Source organism: Astatotilapia calliptera, chromosome 20 (assembly GCF_964374335.1).
Source record: "Astatotilapia calliptera chromosome 20, fAstCal68.1, whole genome shotgun sequence".
NCBI lineage: Eukaryota > Metazoa > Chordata > Actinopteri > Cichliformes > Cichlidae > Astatotilapia > Astatotilapia calliptera.
In genome coordinates, this window is record NC_137441.1 from 3,831,626 (window position 1) to 3,854,773 (window position 23,148).

At 42.5% G+C, this 23,148-nt stretch overlaps 2 protein-coding genes across 3 annotated transcripts; both read right to left on the reverse strand.

The window, feature by feature from the left end:
- Positions 1-2,704: 2,704 nt before the first annotated feature.
- On the reverse strand, positions 2,705-15,192 carry slc35a2 (solute carrier family 35 member 2). 2 transcript variants are annotated; one of them, XM_026154364.2, is made up of 6 exons: positions 14,810-15,192; positions 12,914-13,096; positions 12,086-12,237; positions 11,521-11,643; positions 10,603-11,186; positions 2,705-4,535 (listed from the first exon to the last, which is right to left on the reverse strand). In XM_026154364.2, the coding sequence occupies exons 1-6, from the start codon at positions 14,871-14,873 to the stop codon at positions 4,508-4,510; spliced, it is 1,134 nt and encodes a 377-aa protein (XP_026010149.1). In that variant the 5' UTR covers positions 14,874-15,192; the 3' UTR covers positions 2,705-4,507. The 2 variants fall into 2 exon arrangements, with proteins under 2 accessions (XP_026010149.1, XP_026010148.1); XM_026154363.2 differs by lacking the exon at positions 2,705-4,535 and adding an exon at positions 9,116-10,019.
- A 2,780-nt stretch (positions 15,193-17,972) lies between these two features.
- Positions 17,973-21,508, reverse strand: pim2 (Pim-2 proto-oncogene, serine/threonine kinase). Its single transcript, XM_026155215.2, has 7 exons — positions 21,201-21,508; positions 20,617-20,717; positions 20,453-20,503; positions 19,715-19,923; positions 19,446-19,615; positions 19,155-19,331; positions 17,973-19,034 (listed from the first exon to the last, which is right to left on the reverse strand). The coding sequence occupies exons 1-7, from the start codon at positions 21,256-21,258 to the stop codon at positions 18,856-18,858; spliced, it is 945 nt and encodes a 314-aa protein (XP_026011000.2). The 5' UTR covers positions 21,259-21,508; the 3' UTR covers positions 17,973-18,855.
- Between the last annotated feature and the right edge of the window lie 1,640 nt (positions 21,509-23,148).

Below are 23,148 nucleotides of genomic sequence, written 5' to 3' on the forward strand. Positions count from 1 at the left end.
CAGCTGATCCAAAATGCTGCAGCAAGAGTCCTGACAGGGACTAGAAAGAGAGCAGATTTCTTCTGTTTTGGCTTCCTGTTAAATCTGGAATTCAAAATCCTGCTCCTCACATACAAGGTCTTAAATAATCAGGCCCTATCTTATCTTAATGACCTTGTAGTACCATATCACCCTATTAGAGCACTTCGCTCTCACACTGCAGGCCTACTTGTTGTTTCTAGAGTATTTAAAAGTAGAATGGGAGGCAGAGCCTTCAGTTTTCAGGCCCCTCTTCTGTGGAACCAGCTTCCAGTTTGGATTCAGGAGACAGACACTATCTCTACTTTCAAGATTAGGCTTCAAACTTTCCTTTTTGCTAAAGCATATAGTTAGGGCTGGACCAGGTGACCCTGAATCCTCCCTTAGTTATGCTGCAATAGACGTAGGCTGCCGGGGATTCCCATGATGCATTGAGTTTTTCTTCTTCAGTCATCTTTCTCACTCACTATGTGTTAACAGACCTCTCTGCATTGAATCATATCTGTTGTTAATCTCTGTCTCTCTTCCACAGCATGTCTTTATCCTGTCTTCCTTCTCTCACCCCAACCGGTTGCAGCAGATGGCCCCGCCCCTCCCTGAGCCTGGTTCTGCTGGAGGTTTCTTCCTGTTAAAAGTGAGTTTTTCCTTCCCACTGTTGCCAAAGTGCTGCTCATAGGGGGTCATATGATTGTTGTGTTTTTCTCTGTATGTATTATTGTAGTGTCCACCTTACAAAATAAAGCGCCTTGAGGCCACTGTCATTGTGATTTGGCGCTGTATAATTAAAATTGAATTGCATTAAAAGTGTTACAACCCGGCTCAAAAGCCACAACATAAAAAATAAAAAAAAAAAAAAGATGAATACCAGAGTGTTAGTAGGAAGAGGTTTTTTCTTAAAATGGAATAGCAGGTTGGCTAAAATGACTGGAGCCACCAAGGCAAAGACAAGTGAGCTCTCTGGAAGCTTGCCTCAGGTGTGCCTGACTAGGTGTGGCCAATTAGCACCAGCTGAAAACATTGAGGAGATTAGGGGCGGCAGAGGGACGTAACAAAAGCATTTGACAACATTAATAATTAAATATTATGATGTCTTGATACAGCCAAGTAAGTAAATTCCCAAAAGTTGATTCTGTTCATCTGGACGTAGCGTTTTGAAAACGCTACGTCCAGATGAACAGAATCAACTTTTGAGGTAAATATTATTATATAAATTTGAGATCTAGTGACCGTTTGAGTAGAGCGAAGTCATCGTCACGTTCAAGAAAACGGTTTGAGATAATCTGAGTTTTGTGAGTTTTTTTGTGAGCGTCATCCTGCAGCCATCAGAGGACAGTACCCTGCCGTCATAAAGGGATGGACATGGTGAGGAACAGGACTCAGGCATGCTGTGGTGTTTAAATGATGCTTAGGTGTTACTAGGGACCCAAAGTGTGCCAAGACAGTACCCCCACGAGTCTGAACTGTTGCTACAAAGCAGGATCGATGGTTTCATGTTGTTTACACCAAATTTTCGCCCAAACATCCAAATGTTGGAGCAGAAATCGGCTCCTCGGAGCAGAAAATGTTTTTCCAGTTTTTAGCTCCCAGTGTGGTCTTCTGCTGCTGCAGCGCATCTGCTCCATGTTTGACAAGATCTGGGCTTAGAGATGCTCTGCTCCTTCGTTCCAGCGAAGAGAAGAGCATTCTGACAACGACGACCTCATTTGAAAACAGATGATGAACAGCATAAGATGTCTGAAGATAAATATGCATCGCTTCAACATTTTTTTCTTGTTGTTATATTTGAATAAAAATGACACAGGATATTTTGTCAATCAAGTCAGTCAACTTGCTGTGATCTTAAAAAAAATACCCTTTTTACCAGGAACTGTTTTTATGTAAAACATTTAAATTAACTGCTTTATATGATCCCCCAGGAGGTCTTGGCTACCACAGGACACAAACTGTGGCTTGTCCTAATACCCGGATTTTATAACGCTTCCCACAGATTCAGCCACAGTCCGGATGAGAAGGCGGCTCTGTTCGATTTGTTTAAGTTTCCATTTGTGATAAAAATCTGGATTCATGTTGCAGTGAGGAGCTGAATCTCCAAAGGTCATCATCCTCCTTCCCTTTCAAAAAACGTCCTCTGTCGCCCCTCGGTGGCTCTGAGACAAATTACATGTCAAACTCCAGCTATTACATTTCAGCAGTAAGAAGTCTAAATTTACACTATAATGAGCAAATCTGGGCTGATTAAGTTTTGTTAAGCTCAAGTTTCTGTTTCTCATAAACAGAGAAATATACTAGCTGGTAAATCTGTAAATGTGCACAGCCTCAGATCTTTAAATCAATCAATCAAGATGAGCATCTTTGAGATGCCTTCATGAATACAGGAAATACAGAGGGTTTGTGAAACGGTGCAAACCACCGTTACACTCAAGAACAAACATCCCAGAAAAACATTTTAACGAGTCGGCACAGCTCTGGAAAAGAATCTGTGGATGAATGAAATGAATGAAAACAAGTACGGAGAATAAGAGACATGACTCACGATCTGATCAAACCACTGCATCTCCAGGGTGGAGGCTTCGAGACTTTCCCAAATATTTCTGAGCCTCTAAAAAAAACACTGGGCCTGTCTATAAAACTGTGACCTTTAAAAACACATCATCGATTTTTTCTTGAATAAGAAATGAAAAGGCACTGAACGTTTTCATCAGTTTAATTTCACAAAGATTTTTTTTTAAACATTTCTCTGTCATATCTTAAAAAATGGAAACATCAGTTAGTATGAAAACACTTCACAGAATTCAAACTAATGGCCTCAAGAGTTTCAGATCTCTCTCTAAGAGGACCTGTTCAGCTTATTTCCAGCTTTTATTCTGGAACTCTATCAGAGTAGCTTTGCATGATTCACATAAAATAATTCATCTTTGCATTACACTGCCCACTCAGCTCATTTTGTGTTTGAAAAACCCAAGAAGCTTGGTTTCTCCTGATTGGTCAACGTCAGGGAGCCTATTGAGAGGAAGGACTAAGAATGTGTGAGGTGCACTTCCTGTTAAAAAACGAAGTGTTGCGGCGTAGAGGACTTCGGCATGTGGCATTTGGATTTAAAATGACATGAAATAAGGAAAAAAGCAGAACAGGTCTCCTTTAACATCTCAGAAAAAAGAGAAATCTTTAAGGCACAGAGTCGAATACGATTACAACATGTCGAACTTTCAGTTGTTAAGCATAAAATACTGTCGCACGCTGAGGAGGAAACGCTGTAAACGGTCACTTAAAGGCACTTTTCGTAGAAATCCTCAGCAACATTCAATGAAAAGGAGTCAGAGAGGCGCTCTGTGCATGAACATCAGCGACTTCAAAAAGACGTTTGACGTGTTGATGACGTTCTCGCGGTTACCAGGAGTGTTTAGTGTTTCATGTTGGCATCTGATTTAAGAGAAATGGTTTTCTCTTCCATCTATGAGCTGCTTTTTTAGCTCATCTTTCCTGTTTTATCAGACGATCACTGCGAGTCGGTGCAAACCGAGCGTACAGGAAACGTTTTTAGTTCTTATGCTTCGATCAGCTGAAACTTTCCAACGCATCCAAAAAACGATTCCTTTGGTCACGATCAAACAAACGTGGTCATTACAAACCATTCAGCTCCCCTCAGTACCCGAAGCCTGAATTAATCCCTAATCAGTCATTCAAGTATAACATTTTGTTTTATGTTGTTCCTTCATATCCTGTATCTTTGTGTTTTTTTATATAATATTTTATTCTAAAAGAACTTTGATGATTTTTCAAGTTAAAATAAACTAAATATTCAGTCATCAGTTTTGAAATCACCAATATTAAACTTATTTTCTTTATTAAATTTATATACTACAAAAAAATTGACTTAATAAAATACAAAAAATAAAAATTTGTCAGATTTAATGACAAATGATTTTATTTTGAAATGACATAGACCGCTTTATTTAAAAAATAAAGGTTTTTCTTTACAAAAAAAAAATTGTGTTAGTGTTTATTTAGTATTTAATATTTTTGATTTAGTGTCATAATGTTCCCTTTAGATTTTTTTTAAATAGGTTTTTCTATATTTTTCTTTCCTGGAGGAAATGTTTTTGGGTTTGTTTGTTTTTTGCCTTTACTTTTGAAATGAATTCATTTTGATTCAGTCCATCAACTCAGTTTTATTCTTTGGCTCCTGACATCTTTAAAAGGCTGAATAAAAAATATGGATGAGTGTCACAGCGTAACAACCCACAGGTGTGTTGTTCATTATCGGCTGTTGGAGTGTGCTTGTTGTGTTAAAGGCAAATAATCACCTAATGGTTCACACTGGAGTGTTTTCTTTATGAGAAGCAGCTGAAAACTATGAGAGGAATATTTGTGACTACAGTACTTTAGCTTTAGTGCAGCAGATGCAGGAGGAGTGCTGTGGTTCTGAGTGAAAGTGGGGGTACTCGGAAATGTGTGGATCTCAGCAGGCAGGTGGTGGCAGGGGTCCATCTCAGGATCCTTTCTCTTTACCTGGACACCTACAGAACAGATAGAAGAGGAGGAGGAGGAGGAGGAGGTGGTTAGATAAAGACATCACCCTGGCTGCTACAACACACGCTGAATGTTTCAAATCTTCTTTTCATTACATCACAGGGGCACTGCAGTATTTAAGCTTTACTCAATGAGGACTCGTGTTTGACCTTTTTTTCTGTTGAATGCTCACATTAAATCCCTGGATGCTCAATCATCCAGGTAAGTAAATCTCCAAAAGTTGATTCTGTTCATCTGGACGTAGCTCACAGACGCTACGTCCAGATGAACAGAATCAACTTTTGGAGATTCATATGAAATATGGTCAAAGTTTCTAGTAATTACATAAAAGTATATAAAAGAAATCTCTATGAGCCAAGAACTCGGGCTTCAAACTGTCGAACATCAACATGATCAACACGACCCGCTCAAGTTCAAACTGAGCATCAGAGTGAAGAAGAAAGGGGAAGTACGTGACTCTGTGCCAGACCAGCTGATCTGAGTATTTCTAAGAATCTGATGATCTGCTGGATTTTCCCGCACAAACATCCCCCAGTCTGCCCGAGCACTGCTGCTGACCATCTCCATCCCTTTACGGCCACAGTGCTCCATCTTTAGATGGCTGCTTCCAGCGGGATCGCACACCATGTCAGAAAGATCAGACCATCTCAAAGTCGTTTCAACTACAAATGAGTTAGTTTTCTTTACATGTAACTTAGTCTCTGGGTCAGTGTACGTAAAACTAATTACAGGTAAAATAAGTTACAGTTACACAACAGTACTGTTACAGGTGGCTTTAACCATAAGCGTTTAAAAAACCGTCACTTATCTCCCTACAGTCGGTGTTTTTAGCGCTACCGGAAAAAATCATTTTACTGAAGGACGAACAAAATTCTTTAGCCTGTTAAAGTTTCGTGGATCTAACTAAACCTGAGGACCGATTCCCCCACATGTCCACATAAAGACAGTGATCACTTCTGAGAACTTTTATAACGTTATATTATGTATAAAAAATAAAGTTTTTTTAAAAAAAAATGTAAGCTGTAAAAATCCCTCAAAATATCCAAAAGTAATAAATTAGACAGAAAAAAGATTTAAAATGTTCTTTTCGCAATTTTACCAGGTTTTCATAAATTAAAAAAACAACTCAAAACTTATCACAAATATTTCTATATTAATATTTATGTTTAAATACAGTGTTGTTGGTTTAAACCAGCCTCTCATATTTTCCCTGCGCTCTGTTCTCTCTCTCTGACAGAGCTGGGTTACTTTATACAGAGGAGGATTTCCAGAAGACCGAACACTAATCGTTCTCCTAACTGGAGTATCGGGAGCACTGTTGGGAGAAAACTGGGAGAAAGAAGACTAAAGTCTCCATATTTGGAATAAAAGGCTGGAATATAACACCTTACCTGCCGACTCCCACAGAGGGTCAAAGACTTGTGAAGTCCAGACTTTTTTCCTCCATGATTGTTTCTTCTAATTTCCCAGATTTTTCCCGAAGTTTTCCGAATACTGTCAGAAATCGTCTCTCTCGAACCTGAGAGCAGACACTGTGTGTCGTTCACTATCACTGATCTTTAAATTAAGACAAACCGCACAGTTTTTAGTCCATGTCTTCATTTATATAAAACTTTTACCAAAGGAAGTATTTACAAATTCAGAGGCATTGATACAAATCAACAATCAAGTGCAAACAGATCAGAGATGAAACCAGCTCACACAGATTTCACACAAACTCAAACCAACAGGAAGAGGAAACTAAACCCGATCCTGCAGGCAGATCTCCACCGAGGACAAACCAACCTCGGGAAACAACCGCAGCAGGATCTGATCCGAGGATGTGGTTTAAAGCCGCCAGCAGGAGGCGCTGCAGAGCGTCAGCGGAGAGAAAACCTGGAAACTGACTTTGGAGTATCTGCGTTTCAGCCTGTGCTGAAAAAAATCAAATAAAATGAATATGGATTTTCATGTAATTAAAGTGATATCAGCCTGTGTCAATATCATTTTCTATATAAAATTTATTTTATATAATTTGCAATATTTTAGTTTTTCATGTAGATAAAAAATAAGGTAAAGTAAACGTAAAGAGGAACAAACAAGTTATTTTTCTGTGAATCTGTAAGATGTGACAGGATTATTTTACAGAGCAGAAGTAGATGTTTATCACTGTTTCTACCTCGAGTGAATAAAGAAGAATCAATGTTGTCTTGTTATTCTAAAAAGGTGGAAAAAGCCACTGCAAGAGAGAAAATTGGGATTCAAGTTTATATTTTCACAAGAAAACATTGAAAAAAAAAAAAAGATGTAAAGTTTATGATGTGATGTTTAATGAAAAATAAACATCCCATCATAATTCCTCTGATATAAATCAGCTGATATCTACATAAAGACATTTTAATGTCAGTTTGAGATTAAAATGATCATCTACAACGATCAATTCATAACATTTAATAAGTGCAGAAATGATCCTTTATTAGACGCACAGAACTCAAAGGACTCATTTTCACTAGAAATTTATGTCATTAAGAAGAGCTTAGAACAAAAAGCTTCTTCTGGCTGAAATCTGAAGCTTCCTGCTGGGTTTCCTCTTCCTTTCATTCACCACCACCCCAAAGATTCCCACATTAAATAAAAACAGCTTATATATTATTATGTATGATAGATATTAATTTCAGACTTCCAGAGAGAAAGTGTCAGCTGGAGGTTTTTTGTTTGCTTGTTTTACAAAAACTGAAAATAAACGTTTTTTTGTCCCTTCACAGTTTGATTTTGATAATCTCACACTGGAAACAGAAAAAGAGCCTTCAATCATCATGAGAAGAAATCGGAAAAATAATTAAAGTTCATTTTTATGCTTTGGGAGATGTGGCTTCATGTTTGTGTCTCCGCGTTTCTCCGTCCTCAGGTCAGTTTCCCGTGAAATGATCGAGCTCCTAATATTCACAGACTGTGAGCTACATTTATCCCACTTTAGGTTTAATTGGGGGGTTTTTTCTGACACAATAAAAACATCAGAGGTTCAGTTAGTGAACTTGTATTTGCGAGTTTGTCATCTTTACACATCAGTGGTTTATGTTTAACTGTATGTGAGGAGAACTGTAACTTCTTTAGTGTAAACTGGCAACATTTTCAAGAAAAATATTCCACTGGGGAAAAAAACCTTTTTAAGTAAGAAGCTTTTACAGATCTGCTGCGAGGAACGCACAACAAATCCAAGACGTTAATGTGTGGCACTTTAACACCACACACACGAAGCCAGATTAATGTGCAGAGTGCACCTTCCCCTCAGGCAGGTTAGCATCCACAGGCCTGCCAAACGTCTCATTTGGTTATACGTGTTTACTCTGACACAACCGAGCGTGACAGAACCACGCATGCTAGCATCCGTCTCTCTTTCCCCTTTGTATCCACTTCCTGCTGCACAGAGAGAGCAATGGGGCGCTGCTGCAGCCCAAACTGGTGGTGGGTGGTGTTAACATGACTCCGCTGCCGACTCATGAGAGCAGCAACTTTCAATCATCTCCATCCATAACCACATCCCACTGCATACATGTATAGTGTGTTGTGGAGCCTGAAACAGTTATAGTGAATAGCGCTTCATATAAGCATCAGTAACAGTTCTTGCAGTTTGTCACGAGCTGCAGTTACAAGAACCTGAAGTGCAGACCATCTCACTTCACACGGAAACTTATGCTAAGCTGCTTAATCAACAAGATTTTAGTAGAATTTATTAGTAGATTTATATTTTCAATAATAACCTGTAAACTGCTTTAAATGAAATGTAGTTCAGTAAATGCTGTGCCTGTATAAAGACTTTAAAGATGGAGCAGCTAGCTTTCCTTCCAGCTCCTTAATTTAGAGCTTTTTCTTTTCTCCACACAGATGTTTTGATGGCTAATGTAATTGGCTGATAACGGAGAGTGTTAACGGACCGATCAGTCCAATCGGGGGCTCAAACAGGCCAGCGTGAAGAGACGGGGTTACGTCAAGTGCTGGCAGGATTTAAATGAACAACAACAGAGGCAAACTGCTACACAGCAACGGTGGTGGATGTGAGGAAAAACAAAACTTGCTGTAATCACAGAATCTTAACCTGCTGCAGAGATCAGGAGACCAAAACGACTCAACCTCTCCTCCCAAAGCTGAACGACGTAAACACCGAGAAGCAGCTCAGACACACACACAAAGATAAAAACCCACAACCGCCTCGACATGATCGAGACAAACAGGAGCAGAAAAAACATTCAGGACGCCACCGCAGGACGCCTACTTCAACAAGACGCCTGCGGCAGGACATTTTGGCGAAAACAAACAAACATCACGTTATGATCGTAGTTTAAAGGTGCTCCAATCAACGAGCACATTCCCCGCCGACACGGGAGCTGCAGATAAAGCAAAGCCTCCCGGACAGTCCCGTAACTGTACACCGCAAACTTTACACCAACACAGTCGTATGGCTTCTGTACAGATGAGGAGAAAAGGCACCAACACAAACAGTCCCTCAGCGGAGACGCACCCAGAGGAGCAACGATTTACCCCGGAGGTTTTCACTGTGCAGCCGAGAAAAGGAAAGGGCGGTAATTTGTGCAATTTGGGAATTAAAGACAAAAAAGGAAGCAGGTTTTAACAAAAGCAGAGAGTTATTTAGGGTTTTAGTCTTCATTACTATGATTTCTCCACATATTTAGCTTTTTTAGTCAACACACGATTACAAATGAGCCAAAAGCTCATTACAGCCCAGATAAATGACTTTAGTTCATTTCTGATTATTGCAGAAAAATAAAATAAGACTAAATAACTTTCAACTTTCAAAACGTTGAATTTTTAATGTACCTTTTGATTGAATTTAATTAAATGTTGTAGTTTTGTCTTCCTTGCATTTCATAATGACACTTTTATCACTTTATCTTTCTCAATTTTAACTTTCCGATTCTGCTTCCATTTCTGTGACTTTTATTTACAAATGCTGCGTTTTTATTTTAAATTGTTGTGATTTTCACTGAACTTCCTTTAGGTTAAAAATGTGTATTGAATTTTAAAAGTTCTTACATCACTTCAAGCTACTTTGTACATTTTGTATACAAACATGTAAATTACTTATTCAAAGTTACACTTCGGGCTCCCATAGAAACCGTCCCTTTTTCCTGTTTTAAGGTGGAATTTAAACAGGACACTTTAAATGTACGGGGGCTGCACAGTGAAAACTTTCCATCAGACTACGGTTGCCGTTGTCCTCCACCAGCAACAACAATAATCAACATATGATCGATATTCAGCGTAAGGCGATTCTCTTTTCATTTACTAAAGAGTTTTAAGGCAGAGCTGGCGAGACGCCGCGGAGGAGAAAACAGACTGAGGGTGGTGAGGGTTTCTGACACTCTGCGGCTCCTTCCTCATCCTCCTCCTCCTCTTCCTCTTGCTGCCGTTGTGCTTTGAGCAGTTAGGTTGTGATGTGGACAGCAGAGGGAGGAGACACGCCTCCCTGAGCTCTGAGGAGGAGAGAGGAGAGATTAGTGATTAGGAGGAAAAAGCAGGATAGAAGAGAGGGAGAGAGGGGTAAAAACCCAAACCTTCCTCACCCTCTCATCCTCCAAAAAGGAGGACGATACAGGAGGGAGCAGCTCTCCTCTGCATCACAATGCATGTGGTTTAGTTTTTAGGTCTGAGGAGGCCATCTTCTCCTCCTTTACATTACTGGAGGAGGAGAAAGGAAGCAAGGAGGTCTGTGTTTTTTGTTCAGGGGTGCAGAGAAAGGAGAAGGAAGGGGGAGAAGAAAGCGCAGTATCCTATAGTCCAGATGAGGCGAGGAGGTTAGGAGGTGAAGGAAAGAAGGAGGCCAGGAGGGAAGGCTGAGCTCAGGAGGAGGTGTGGAAAAGGCGAGCAGGACGTCAGGAGGAGGATGACTCGGGAGGCCATCAGAGGGGTGAGGAAGCAGGTGAGTGAGCAGCAGATGAACCTCTTTCTTTCTGATAGATGCCCAGTTTGACCTTTGACCCCGCCAAGAGCACACAGGAAGTGAGATGCCCGAAAGAGAGAGCAGAGAGAAACAGGAATCACTTCACCAGCACTGACTTTGGCAGAAACGCCTCCATCTCTGCGTCTATGTCCGTCTTCTCGGACGTGGAAGATGAGGAGGAGGAGGAGCTTGCGGACGCCGAGCCGGCAGGCGCTTTGGGGAGGCTGTACATGTAGACTGCACCGATGACAAGCCCCGCCCCTGCAGTGAAGAGTACGTCCACATGGAAGCCGAACAGGTAGATGGACGTCACCGTGGAGACGATGATGGAGAAGGAGGTGGCGAAGCCCTTGAGGATGTTGTCGGCGTACTTCACCACCAGGGCCACCAGCAGCCCACCGAACGCCTGGTTGAAGATGACGCACCATACCATGCTGGTGTACCCAAACAGGAAGCCACGCTCGGCAACGGCGGCGCCATCATTCCACCACAGTCCCAGCAGGCCGAGCACCATGCCGAAGATTCCCAGCTGCACATTCCTCACCCACACGGAGGCGGAGCTGCCCTTCAGGATCTTCTCAAAGTATACGCCGGCAAATCCCGACGACAAGCAGCTGATCACCACGGCAACCAAGCCCACGGTGTAGTTCTGAGTGGAGGTGTCCTTCACCGACGCCTCTTTGTTGCCCTCCTGCTGCACCTGCAGAGAGATGATCAACGCGTCAGCGTTCGAGCCGGGCTTCATGTTTACGGGGAACATCGTCCCTGAAAGGTTCCCACACGATTACGACTGAAGAGCTTAACTACGCCCATCCCTGTTTATTCACCTCCCACCGCATTTTTCTGCCCCCTCTGCCACCTCACCTACGCCACAAACGCAGCAGCTCATTTCAGCATTAAAAGTTGGAGCCACAGAAACCGCAGAGACGCTTACTCTTAAACCTCTCTGTGAACTGTGGCTACACAAAGCAGCCGCCTGATTTGTTAACTTAAATTTCAGGGCTTCTGGGGAACGGCAGGTGGCGGTAGCTCACCTGCACGATGGCGACGCCGGCAAACAGCAGCAGCAGAGAAATCCACTGAACTCTGGACAGAGACTTCCTGAGCATGAGCACGCTGAACAGAGCCGTGGTGAGGATCTTCAGCTGGTAGGTCACCTGAGGGACGGAAAGGAAGTCACCATTTAACTGTGTTTAATCGAATGTACACAGATCTGAAGCATTTATTAAATCTCAGTGTCTGTAAGTCTGTGCATTAAAAGTTTTACAAGTTATTAAAGAACTTGGCAGCTCAAGATAATAACGTGTAAAGAAAATTGCTCCTAAAATATCTGAAAAATGCCAAAAATATGAACAGTATAAAATAAAATTAGTATTAGAAGTTTCATTCCTGTTGAAATATTGATTATGTCCTACTAGAATCAAATGACAGAACAGATCCAGAACACCGTTATTGGTTTGATTAAACCTTTCAGTTTATAAAAAGATGCCAAATGTTTCGGTCAATCGACAAACCCGTTAATCACCCGGCTGTTTCGATAAGAACAGACATGCAGAGACGAGGCGGGTTCGAGCGCCTTCTCTGTGAACGCGGTCTGACCTGGAAGGTGGCGGCCGGCAGGTTGGAGATGGCCACGTACTGCAGGTTGTTCTGCAGAGTGTAGATGAGAGAAGGAACGGCGAGCTTCAGAGTGTCTTTGTACTGAACCACGATGACGTCGATCAGGAAGTACACCGTCTCCTTCACGTTTACTGCAGAGAGAAAGGGGCGGAGCTAAAGGCTGGTTTTGTGCCTGCTGATCTTTGATCGTAGCCTCCAAAGCAGCTCAGGTCTATGATCACAGCAATAAAAAGTAAGCCATGCTCGAGTAAGTAGCCCAAAATTGAGGGATGGGGTGCTGCCCCCTAGTGTTAGGAGGCTGCTTTGCATCTTATACCCAAACTGGGGTTAAACATAATGAAATGTAAATAATTGCCCTTGTTAGTTTTTAAATAGAAATACTAGTTTTTTGGAGTATTTATTTAGCATGAATAATTAGAACAGGAGGAAGCTGCTGCTTTGTTGGTCAGGGCTGTTTTAACTCCACCCAAATCAAATCACTATTTGAATTTAAAGCCGTCCCTCACTGCTACAAGCAAAGAATATTCCTGTAATTAACCAAGTAACTCATTTTCATATCATCTCCTAAAATAAATTAATTCTTTTGTCTATCAAACACTGCAAAGAGAAGCTCGGCATGTACAGTTCAGGAATAAAATGTCTTAAGTTCCTTAAGATGATTAATCAATTATATCTTTTTAAGTATTTTTGATCAGTTAATCAATTGATGCAGTTTTTTCAAACAAGAACAGCTACAAAAGCCTGCGAGGCTACAACTAACTCTTCTAACTCCACAGCCAAGAAAGCAGCTCAGTAGGATTTACTCACGTCTCTTCTGCAGTAGGATGATGACCAGACACGTCAGGACCTTCAGGACCTCCGCCATCACCACGGCCGACGTGGTGAAGAAGCGGTCGCCTGGCAACGTGCGGACGTACCGGATGCTGAGGATGAGCGATGCATTCTGGACCACGAGGACAGCCAGGCTGATGTACTTCAACCGTCTGTTAACTACAGGACAAGAGCTCACCATAAGGCTCACCACAGTTTTCATACGAGGAAGAGATTTTACAAAAGAGCAGCAAAGTCTAGGTGCTCCGCTTTAGGATGACGTGACTGCATCAGGGGTATTTTGTGGGCCACAAAGAAACCAAACAGAACTTGAGTGGACCGAACAAATGAAATGAACTAATAAACCATTAAATAAAATAAGCGTGGTATATCACCATGGCAACATATGCTGCAGGCCTAACACGATGCATGTTTAGCATCCACAGGCCACGATGCGGCTGACTGATTGGCTTACCATTAATGGAAAATTAAACCTCAGTGCAAAGTTTTTAATCCATCAGTAATACACTCACTTGATTCTCAGGAGCAGCTTTCTTATCTTTTACTTCCATCTGAAAGCAACTTTAACACTGTACTGTAGGGGTGTCAAACATGCAGCATGGGGGCCAAAACCGGCCCATCAAATGGTCCAATGCGGTCCGTTAGATGGCCATGGGAAACAGCCGAGGAGGAAGGCAGCATCACCTTCACCTTGTTGAGGGACACTGAAGGAAAGTGGTGGTGTTGGTGGTGCAGGACTCGACAGTGTGAGCTTTCACTCATGTCTGCACGCCCAGCAGGCTTCGTTACCAAGAGCACAGGTTTTTTTTTTTTATTAAGCACATGTTGCTAATACCCCTGTTTACATTCATACCTGACTTAATTCTTCATGGCATAGACTCAACAAGAGCATCACACAGCTGTTTGCTTTTCTGTGTATGCAGTAATGAATATGTCAGCTTCATGCAGACCGGTAAAACCACAGGGGCCCAGTGGGAACATACGTCTGTTGTGGAAGTATGGAACAGTAGACCAGTTTTTCCTCCTTGGAACTTCTTCTGGTGGCTGTTTGCATGCTGTGTCTATTTCTTGTCCTAATGTATGTGAAGCCACTCAGGTGTGCCAAAGGTGTGACGTTTGTCAACATTTTTAAACAATTCGGAGCCGTTTATCAGCTAGAACGGGTTCTCTGCTATTCCAAGGGTGTGTCTGGAAGTTTCTACCTGAGTGCACCTGGCTCTGAGGTCTCCGTGGCTGGCCCGGCCTGCGAGGCCATGCACGCACACACACGCGCGCACACGCACACACTAAGGGGGAGGGGGGTGAGCACAATGGAGTGTGTGTTCTCTGCAGAGGTGTGTGTGTGTGTGTGTGTGTGTGTAAACCACAAACTCCGCTGGACTCAAAGTCCACGTCACCAGCCGTCGCTCACTAACACACCTTCACACTGCACCTTGATCATGGCAGTGTGTTAGCGTTAGCAGCCAGGCAAGAGCCCATTAACAGACACGGACTAGTTAGCTGCTGAGTTAGCCGCTACCTGCTGAGGCTGCTGTTTTTCACTCGTTTAAAATCACCTAAAGTTTTATTTAATAAACACCTGACTATCGCCATTAGCTAGCTAGCACACAGTTTAATCTTTCTGGTTAACTAGTTTCAAGTCGTCGTTAAGTCTGTTTACTCTGGTTGGCTTAGCAGGTAGTTAGCTTGCTTCCACCACTCTGCTAAAACAGACCGAGAAACTTTATTATATTTAATTTATGTTAAGTTCAATTTCATTGTTTTAAACTCTCCATCCCTCCGAGTCTTATTCACCCACTGACCCAGGCTCGGAGCCGTGAGGGCCGTGTGAAGTTATCCCAGCTCTCGGCTCTCCCTCCGAGGACTGCTCACCTTCACTCTGACCGCGGGTCGCTGTCTTCTCCTCTCCCGTCTTGCTGAGGTCCCCCACGGCCATGCTGCGCTCCCTGTGCTGCCCTGCGAACCGAGCCCTTACACCGCTGCCTGCTCGGCTAACACTCCGTTAGCCCACCAGCTAGCCCCGCTCTCAGTTTAGACCCCACCGGAGCTCCCGTTCCGCGACGTACTGCGCGGCCTAAAGCGCCGGGGCCGTCCGACAAATACTGGGCTGGAGGAGAGAGGAGGCTGCGGAGGAACAACCGGAGGACCCACCGGGATCATCAGGAGGAGAAAAATACTTCGTGTAATATGTGAGGTGTCCAGGAACTGAAGAGACTACAGCTGCAGAGACGGGAGCGGCGAGCAGGAGGTCTCACGCTGTGGGAGAAAACGGGGCGCAGGAAGGGAGGACCACAAACTGCCCGACACCAGGAGCTCCAGAGAAACTGTCAGAGTGAGACATCCTTCTCTCCTCCTCTACCAACAGACGAACAATCCTCCAGGTTTAGCAGGGAGCATTCCTATTGGCTGCTGGTGGGACCTCGCCTGTCAGATGGTTTGAGTGTTCAGCGCCACCTCCTGGTCAAACATGGAGGAGACGTTTATCCAATGAACGAACACACATACGGGTAAAGATTACCTTTATGAACTGCAGTCTGCTGTTTTGGATTTTAATTTACTGTATGATTTTTAAAATAAAAACTAAAATGACTTTATTTATTTAATAAGAAACCTGATCAATCAAAAAACAGTTAAACTGTTAGATTCGATTCGATTCGATTCGATTCGATTCGATTCGATTCGGGTGGGTTCCTCCTGGAAATTCAGTTTCCAGTAGCAAAGCACCGAAAGAAGTTGCATGTTACAGATACATTAAGGGGAATGAGAGTAAGGATATAAGCATAAATACACCATATATACACATATATAGATACAGAATATACAATATGGATAAATAGGATTGCTCATTTGAGTGAGTATATTGCACAGTGATTATTGCACAGTCAAATATAAGAAAAACAGACAAAACAAAAAACAAATATTGCAAATATTGCACAGTGTAGAAAAGCACCTACAACTCAGTTGTTCCCGTCCTCCCTTGTCCCGTTTCTCCTCCCTCTCCCCTCCAGTGAGGAGTTAAACAGTCTGATGGCGTGTGGGACAAAGGAATTTTTAAGTCTGTTGGTTTTTGACTTTGGGAGAAAATTTTGTTAATCAAATAATTTCCTCTCTGCTTCTTTATTCTGCTGGTACTCCAACAAAAACATCATGTTTGATTAATTCTTCATGTTTTCTTTGTATCTGCTTCCTGTACCTTCAAACTGAGCATCAGAATGAGTAACACTGGTGATTCAACTGACTTTGAATGTGGCATAGTTGCCAGATGGGCTACTGCTGAGATTTTACCGCACACCCATCTCCAGGGTTTATAGGAAAGAAAATATCCAGGTGAAACGACTCGTTGATGTCAGAGGTCAGAGGGGAAAGGCCAGACTGCTTTGAGGTGAAGGCAAAAGTAGCTCAAATAACTACTTGTTACAAGCATGGTATGCAGAAGAGCATCTGTGAGGGTAGAGCACGGTGAACCTTGAAGTGCACGAGCTACAGCAGCTCTATTGTTGCTGTATTGTTTAGATGTTAGAGTCAGAATTTGGCCTAAACTGCATGAAAGCATCTATCTTGCTTTGTATCAGTGCGTCAGGCTGCTGGTGATGTAATGGTGTGGGAGATATTTTCTTGGCACTCTTTGGTCACGTAGGCCCAGCTGACCATTGTTTGCCTACCTGAGTAGTGACCACACTGTATCTGTCCTCTGATTGGTCCGTCAGGCAGGATAACACACTGTGTCATGAAGCTCAAATCATCTGAACATGACGATGAGTTCACTGTAACGAAACGGCCTCCACCGGCAGCAGATCTCAGTCCAACACAGCATCTTTGGGTTGTGGTGAAACAGGAGATTGTGCAGCTGACATATCCATGATTGCTTCTCATAATTATTCGATTTTTAATTACAATCAATCAATTTTAATTGATTTCATTGTAATCACACACTGTTTTTATTTACATGGATTTGATTTTCTACATTAAAATGTAAAGTTTTATCTTTAATGTTAATCATTTCATTTTATTTTGGACGTTTTTGATTTGATAATTTAAAAATTTCCCTCTCACAGTTTTAATTCAGTAAATCCCAAATTTTGAATTTTCCTCTTATTAATTTAAATTTGTATTCAACAATTATATCATTAACAACTTTGTCTCAAAGGTTCTTACAGTTGCACTTGAGTTTGTTGACATTTCTGTCACTACAGTTACTAAGTGACTAAAAAAATACTTGTTATCATTTTTATGTCATATTTGTGACGTATACCTATATTCATTGTTTTATATTTCATGTTTCTCTTTGTAAAAGTAGTTTTTCCTGCTGGATTGTTGTACAGTACATACTTAAAGTAATGCAGTAAAGCACCTCATGTGCATTTCAGTAACTCTTCTTGATTGCATGTTGTGCAGTGAGGCAGCATTTCCAGTTTTAACAAGTCACCAATCAAGCGCTTCAAGTTTCAAACCAGTTTCTTCTGAAGCTTCACCTCGGGGCTTCTTTGGCAGGTCGAGGAAAACCACTTCACCTCCCACAGCACTCACAGACACTGATCTCTGCTCTTAGACACAAGACTAAGGTGACATAACCTCACAGTCCTCCTGAGCTAATAGGAGTGTTTAATATAAACAACGGCATTTAACTGCTTAGTTTTGGTGCAGCAGCTTATTACATGAAAAAGCAAATTAAAAGCACTGCTCAGACACAGACTCTGTGCTCACAGCCCAGCGTCGTGCAGCTTGTTTGGAGTTGACATAAGAGCTACGAGGTCCAGTTCTAGGACTGCGTTGTCTTCACAGGTGAGAGCAGGTTCGCTCTGAGCACATGGTCAGGGGGGCCGATGGCGCAATATGGCAGCCTCGCTTCTGTCAGTCTGCCCCAGGGCAGCTGTGGCTACAACTGTAGCTGCCTCCACCAGTGTGTGAATGTGAGAGTGACTGAATAGTGGAATTGTAAAGCGCTTTGAGGGTCTCGAAAAGTGCTATATAAATGCAATCCATTATTATTATTATTATTATTATTAAATAAAGACAAAAAAATAGAACAACATGATGAAATGAATGAATCTTTTATTCAAACGTTGGATCGGTTTTGTTTTGCTTTTGATCCAAACTCTCTATTTAATGTAAATAAACTGAACCAAGTGACCCCGATGACTCACTTTCTCTTCTTTTCACCATAGAAAAACCGAATACATAAGTATCTACAGAGGCAGCACATCCGCAACAAAAACAGGACGTGGGAAAAAAAAAAAAAATCCCCACCTTCACATCAGAAAATGAAAAAGTCTTTTTTCCATATTAAAAACACAGAATTTTCATTTTACTGATAAATCGAAGCTGAAACTGAGAGTGACTCAGTGACCTGAAGCGTGATTGAAAAAAGTCACAGCTTGCAGGTTTCAGCTTAAAAAAAAAAAAAAAAAAATTAAAATAAAGAGGCTGAATTTCCTTTGAAAACAGTGTTAAGATTAAAGTGAAGCAGTATCACCTCAAAAAACTCAGCTTCACGGTGTAAAGTAACAGCAGGTGTTTGTGTCGAATTTCTTCTGTGGCACATAAAAATAAAATAAAAATAATAAAATAAATAAAGTCAGTGTTTGTCGTCCTCAGAGTCGATTCAAACAACCCGAAAGATTATCAGAAGAGCTGCAGATCAGCAACTTCCATCACAGCAGCAGCTCCGTTGTGATTACTTATGTGACCTCCATCCTGTAGGGGGAGCCGGTTGTCCGTCCGAACTTTTAAATTTCAGTCCCGGAACAGCTGGAACAAACCCTGGGCCAAAATAAATAATCAATAAATAGGCAAACCAGCTGAGATAAATAACTTCCAGACGAAGGTGCCGCCAGGTTTAATGTGACAAACAGGAAACGGATCAGGAACGCGCCCAATCGACGATCCTAAAGTCCTTAACAGTCCAGAGTCCTGACACTTCAAAGGGATTGACAGGGAAGGGAGCCGTGCTCCTCACGCAGGCCTCCCCTCTCCTCTTCCTCCTCCTCTTCCTCTTTGTCATTTCCTGCCTTCATCCAGGGATGCGACAGAATCTCCTCCAGAGTGGGACGATCCTCCGGCTGGAAGGATAGACACCAGCGAATCAGAGACTGGCATCCTGGTGGAAAAAACAAAAGAGAAAGGATGTGAAAAACTGGACCACATATTTAGGAGGGGGTCATGTGACCCTGAACCCCAGTCAGGAGGAAACTCCTGTTGAGAAGAACCTGATGCTCACCTTTTGACACCCGCCTGGTGAAACTGGGGCAGGCTCTGTAAATCTCCATGTCGTGCTCAAAGGGAATGTCGCCGCAGACCATGTCAAAGAGCAGAACCCCCAGAGACCAGACGGTGAGAGGGACGGCCTCGTAGCACTGCGATGCGATCCACTCAGGGGGGCTGTAGACCCGAGTTCCTAAGGACGCAGGAAGTGAGACGAGGAGGGTTACAACGTGAAACTTGGAGGCACTGAGAGGGGTTTTGTAGGGGGAGGTTGAGAAGAAGCTATGGGTGTAGAGTGACTGGGTACCTTGAAACTCTCTGTACGGCGTGTCCTTAAGCACCGCCCCCGACCCGAAGTCTATGATCTTGATATCCATCGTTCTCGTGTCTATCACTATGTTCTCGTCTTTGATGTCCAGGTGCACGACGCCGCGGGAGTGAATGAATCGAAGCGCTTCGACCACCTGATGGAAAATCCTATCGGGAAGAACAAAGAACCAGGACGTTAGCGAAAATGTCAGTGACCTCAGCAGAACGCAGTAGCATCATTCAAAGGTGGCGGACGGGAGCGCAAACCTGAGTGCGAGGCTTTCTGACAGCGCTCCTCTCTCCGTGATGAAGTCGAACAAATCCTGGCAGTGCGGCGGCCTCTCCATCACCAGCAGGAAGCCCCGCCCCTCCACCTCGAACCAGTCCAGCATGCGGATGACCCCAGGGTGGCCCCCGTCCTCTGACAGCTGCTGCAGCAGAGCAATCTCCATCGGAACAGGATTGACCTCATCTGGCTGGGGGGAGGAAAGAGGAAGATTGATAAATTATAAAGAAATAATCTGTAGTAGTAGAAGTAGATCATGTCCTAATTTTTGTTTTTGTTTTTTAATTTCTAGTTTTTAAATGAGTCATAGCGGAAATCACAGTGACTGATACTAGTATGCAAATTAACTGACTCTGTTTTCAGGACTTTCTGAGTCACACGTTTGGGTTTTAAAATCAGAAACTCCAGCCTGGTGTTTTTGTGCCCTGAATCCTCGCCTGCAGGTGGCTTCAGGTGTTTTTTGCCTTGGTGGGGAAACCCAAATGAATTCGCAATGAATAATAATGAATAAAGAGGTGGTGGTGATAGTGGGGAAATCCTGAGGTGTCATTTACCAAACCGTGACGTTACACATTTCCCAACCACCGCCCACAGCTGCAGTTCACCTGAGCCACCGGCAGAGGGCGGAGCTAAACAATCTGAGCTTTGTTTACAGGCGTCACTCAAAACACCTCGTGCGTTTTGGTACACATTTAGTTTAAAAATAAATTATCACTCACCAGTCTGGTCCACTTTTGAACTCTGTCAACGGCAATTTGCTTAATGGCAACCTGGATGGACAAAAAAAGAGTAAAATATTAAATAAAAATCGAATTCTCGAGCAATAATAACGGAGAAAAGGCGCATCTCTTATAATGAACAAACACAGGCGGGTATTATTTACCTGTAGTCCATCGGAGAGCCTCTGGCCTGAAAACACGGAGCCGAAACCTCCGCTGCCGAGGAGAGGACCGCAGCGATACTGACTGAGGAAGGGCTCCTTCACTGAGGGCCAAAACACAAGGGTCACATCAGTGCATGGCTCACACTTACAGACCGTACATCCCCCAACAAGACAACAGAAACTCAAAATACCTTAAGATTTCTACCGTTGTACACAAAAAACGTCACTGCGCACAATTATTTTTAATTTACAACTCGGATATCTGTCTGATATTCCAGTTTCTTAAACTAAAATAACCGAAATAATCGTTTATAATGTCGGATCAATGCACTCCAACAAATCCAGCGGGACTTAATATATAATATTTTAAAGGCGCCACCTTTAACGGTTTCCCTTTTTAAATTTCAGCGTTTTTTAAACGTTTCACAGCCCCTGAGCGGGCTGTTAAAATCGCTGTTTTTTTGCATGCAGTCTGGCTGCAGCGTGCAAAAGCAGCTACTGCGTTTTGGAGGCAAATTAAACCAGTTTACACGTCCTTATTTGACATGTTTAATCACACATATAACCTTTCTTGTAGTTCTCACCGTTCTTTCCTCGGACTTCTTCCTCCAAGTCGAACTCCATGGCTCTCTTATCCAGCATTTTATAAAGTGTTCCGTCTAGTTGAAGTTAATAAAAGTCCATTCTTCTGTGGGCGGAATAGCTCTTCAGATTTTTAATGATGATTTTCCGTCTTTAACCGATTAAAGCGTTATGCTTTTAAAATCCCAGAAAAGTCAAAGAAAAAGTCCTTTAAATATATTTACTCCTGGATAATGCGGTGGAAACACGTTCACAGAAGAGTCAAAACCCTGGTAACCCGCTCCGTCTCTGTTGACCGCCTTCGCTGCTCTACTACAGTGTTTTGTTCCTTATTTAAAGCTATCTAACGCAGCCCCGCCCACTACGCCCTCACTGTCCAATCAGCCGTGTCAATCAGCGGAGCCGTGTGCTCAATGTTTTGAACCGGCTACATTCAAGTCGCGCCTTCATGAATATTCAAATCCCGCGAGAAGAATTCGTAGAATTTGTTTCAACGAACTATCGGAGGAAGCGCGCGCTGATATCTTGACGGGAAAGAGCGGGGCGGTTTCCCCTCAGGGACACGCACGCGCGCACACACCGAAACCAGCGGTTCCTCAAAGAGTCGTTTTGTTGAGCTTCTGTCAAAGTGACGAAGTTTTGTTACCTGCTGACTGGGGTCGCGCCTCATTATAAATGCGGTATTTTTAAACGGTGAAAGCGATAATTACGAGAAGGTCAAAATAAGACAAGTGAGTGCCAAGAATCCGTCCGAGAGGACCGCAGACTGCCCCTGAACCTAATGAAGCTGCTCAGTCTGAGCTTCTTACCACAGAATCAAGTAATCCCATCATTTAACTGACGTCAGATTTTTAAAAAGTTTTAAACTTTCCCCCAGCACGAAGCTAAAACCTTTCTTAGACTTTAAACCATCCTGCAGGGCTTTTTACAAATTAATTTGGCGTTTACAGGAACATACAAACTGTCACATTTAAATAAAAAACGCTGCCTGCGCCTCTTTTAAAAGCTTAAAACACCTTTGCTGCTGATAGTGCTCATGCTCTTATGCTTATTAAGTTTATTATTATTATTATTATAAGTGCTGTGTGTTTGTCTAAGTGCTGTAAATACAGCTGATTTATTGTTTTTTTATTGGTTCAATTACCTGTAAAGGGGGGGGGGGGGGGGGGTAAAAGTAAACACAGAAAGCTTTGAGAAGTTAGTAATTTTAAAGCAGTAGCATGCATGTTTACAACCACCAGTCAAATTTAATAAAAGCTACTGAAAGCTTTGCCTCAAATAAAAAGTTTTGCTGTTCTTCCATATCTGATCTTTCTTTGAGTACCGTCTCATTCTCTGGCTAACTGGTGAAAATGGATCATAATGGATCACAGGACTGTAAGAAGGACAAAGCAGATTTTACTCCACTGCTAATGCAGAAAAAGATTTCATCCAAGTCGTGATCTGATGAATTTGTTCACAAACCTCAGTTTCACTAGTAATACTTTGTGGCCCTCATCAGAGGATGAGTACTCAGCACTGTAGTTACATGATGGCCGAGCTCTAACACCAGTCCATGGCAGCTTGCTTCCGCCACTGATTTTTATTTTTTGCCATCTATAACTTAAAATTTCGAGTTAATTTCTCAAAATGCTGACTGACCCCCCAACTTTCTCATGTTTCTGAGGTGCTAAAAAGCAAACAGAAGCAACTGCTCTTAAACATCAATGATTCATATTCTTACTGGAACTCATTGTTTCATTTGTAAATCAGAGAGGAACACAGAGGTCAGAGAGAAAGCTGCATTAGTTAATCACACTAATATAGTGTTGGCTTTTTGTTGGTTTAACTTTGTGTTTGTGAGACAAGGTTAACTGTTGTTTCTCTTTTCTGAACTGACTGCTTCTTGTCATATTTCAGTCCAGAACAAAAGGACCGGGTTTGTGTCAGAAGTTAGTGAGGGTGACCTCT

Bases quoted from the DNA above. Each gene is read 5' to 3' on its own strand.
- pim2 (XM_026155215.2), bottom strand. From the start codon at position 21,258: ATGCTGGATAAGAGAGCCATGGAGTTCGACTTGGAGGAAGAAGTCCGA. The intron at 19,924-20,452 runs GTGAGTGATAAT...TCCTCCCCCCAG, and splicing joins TTCAAAAGTGGACCAGACTG to CCAGATGAGGTCAATCCTGT. The intron at 19,332-19,445 runs GTACCCAGTCAC...CTGCGTCCTTAG, and splicing joins GCCGTACAGAGAGTTTCAAG to GAACTCGGGTCTACAGCCCC.
- slc35a2 (XM_026154363.2), bottom strand. From the start codon at position 14,873: ATGGCCGTGGGGGACCTCAGCAAGACGGGAGAGGAGAAGACAGCGACC. The intron at 11,187-11,520 runs GTGAGCTACCGC...ATCTCTCTGCAG, and splicing joins CCGGCGTCGCCATCGTGCAG to GTGCAGCAGGAGGGCAACAA. The intron at 10,020-10,602 runs GTCAGTGCTGGT...TCTCCTCCTCAG, and splicing joins ATGGAGGCGTTTCTGCCAAA to AGCTCAGGGAGGCGTGTCTC.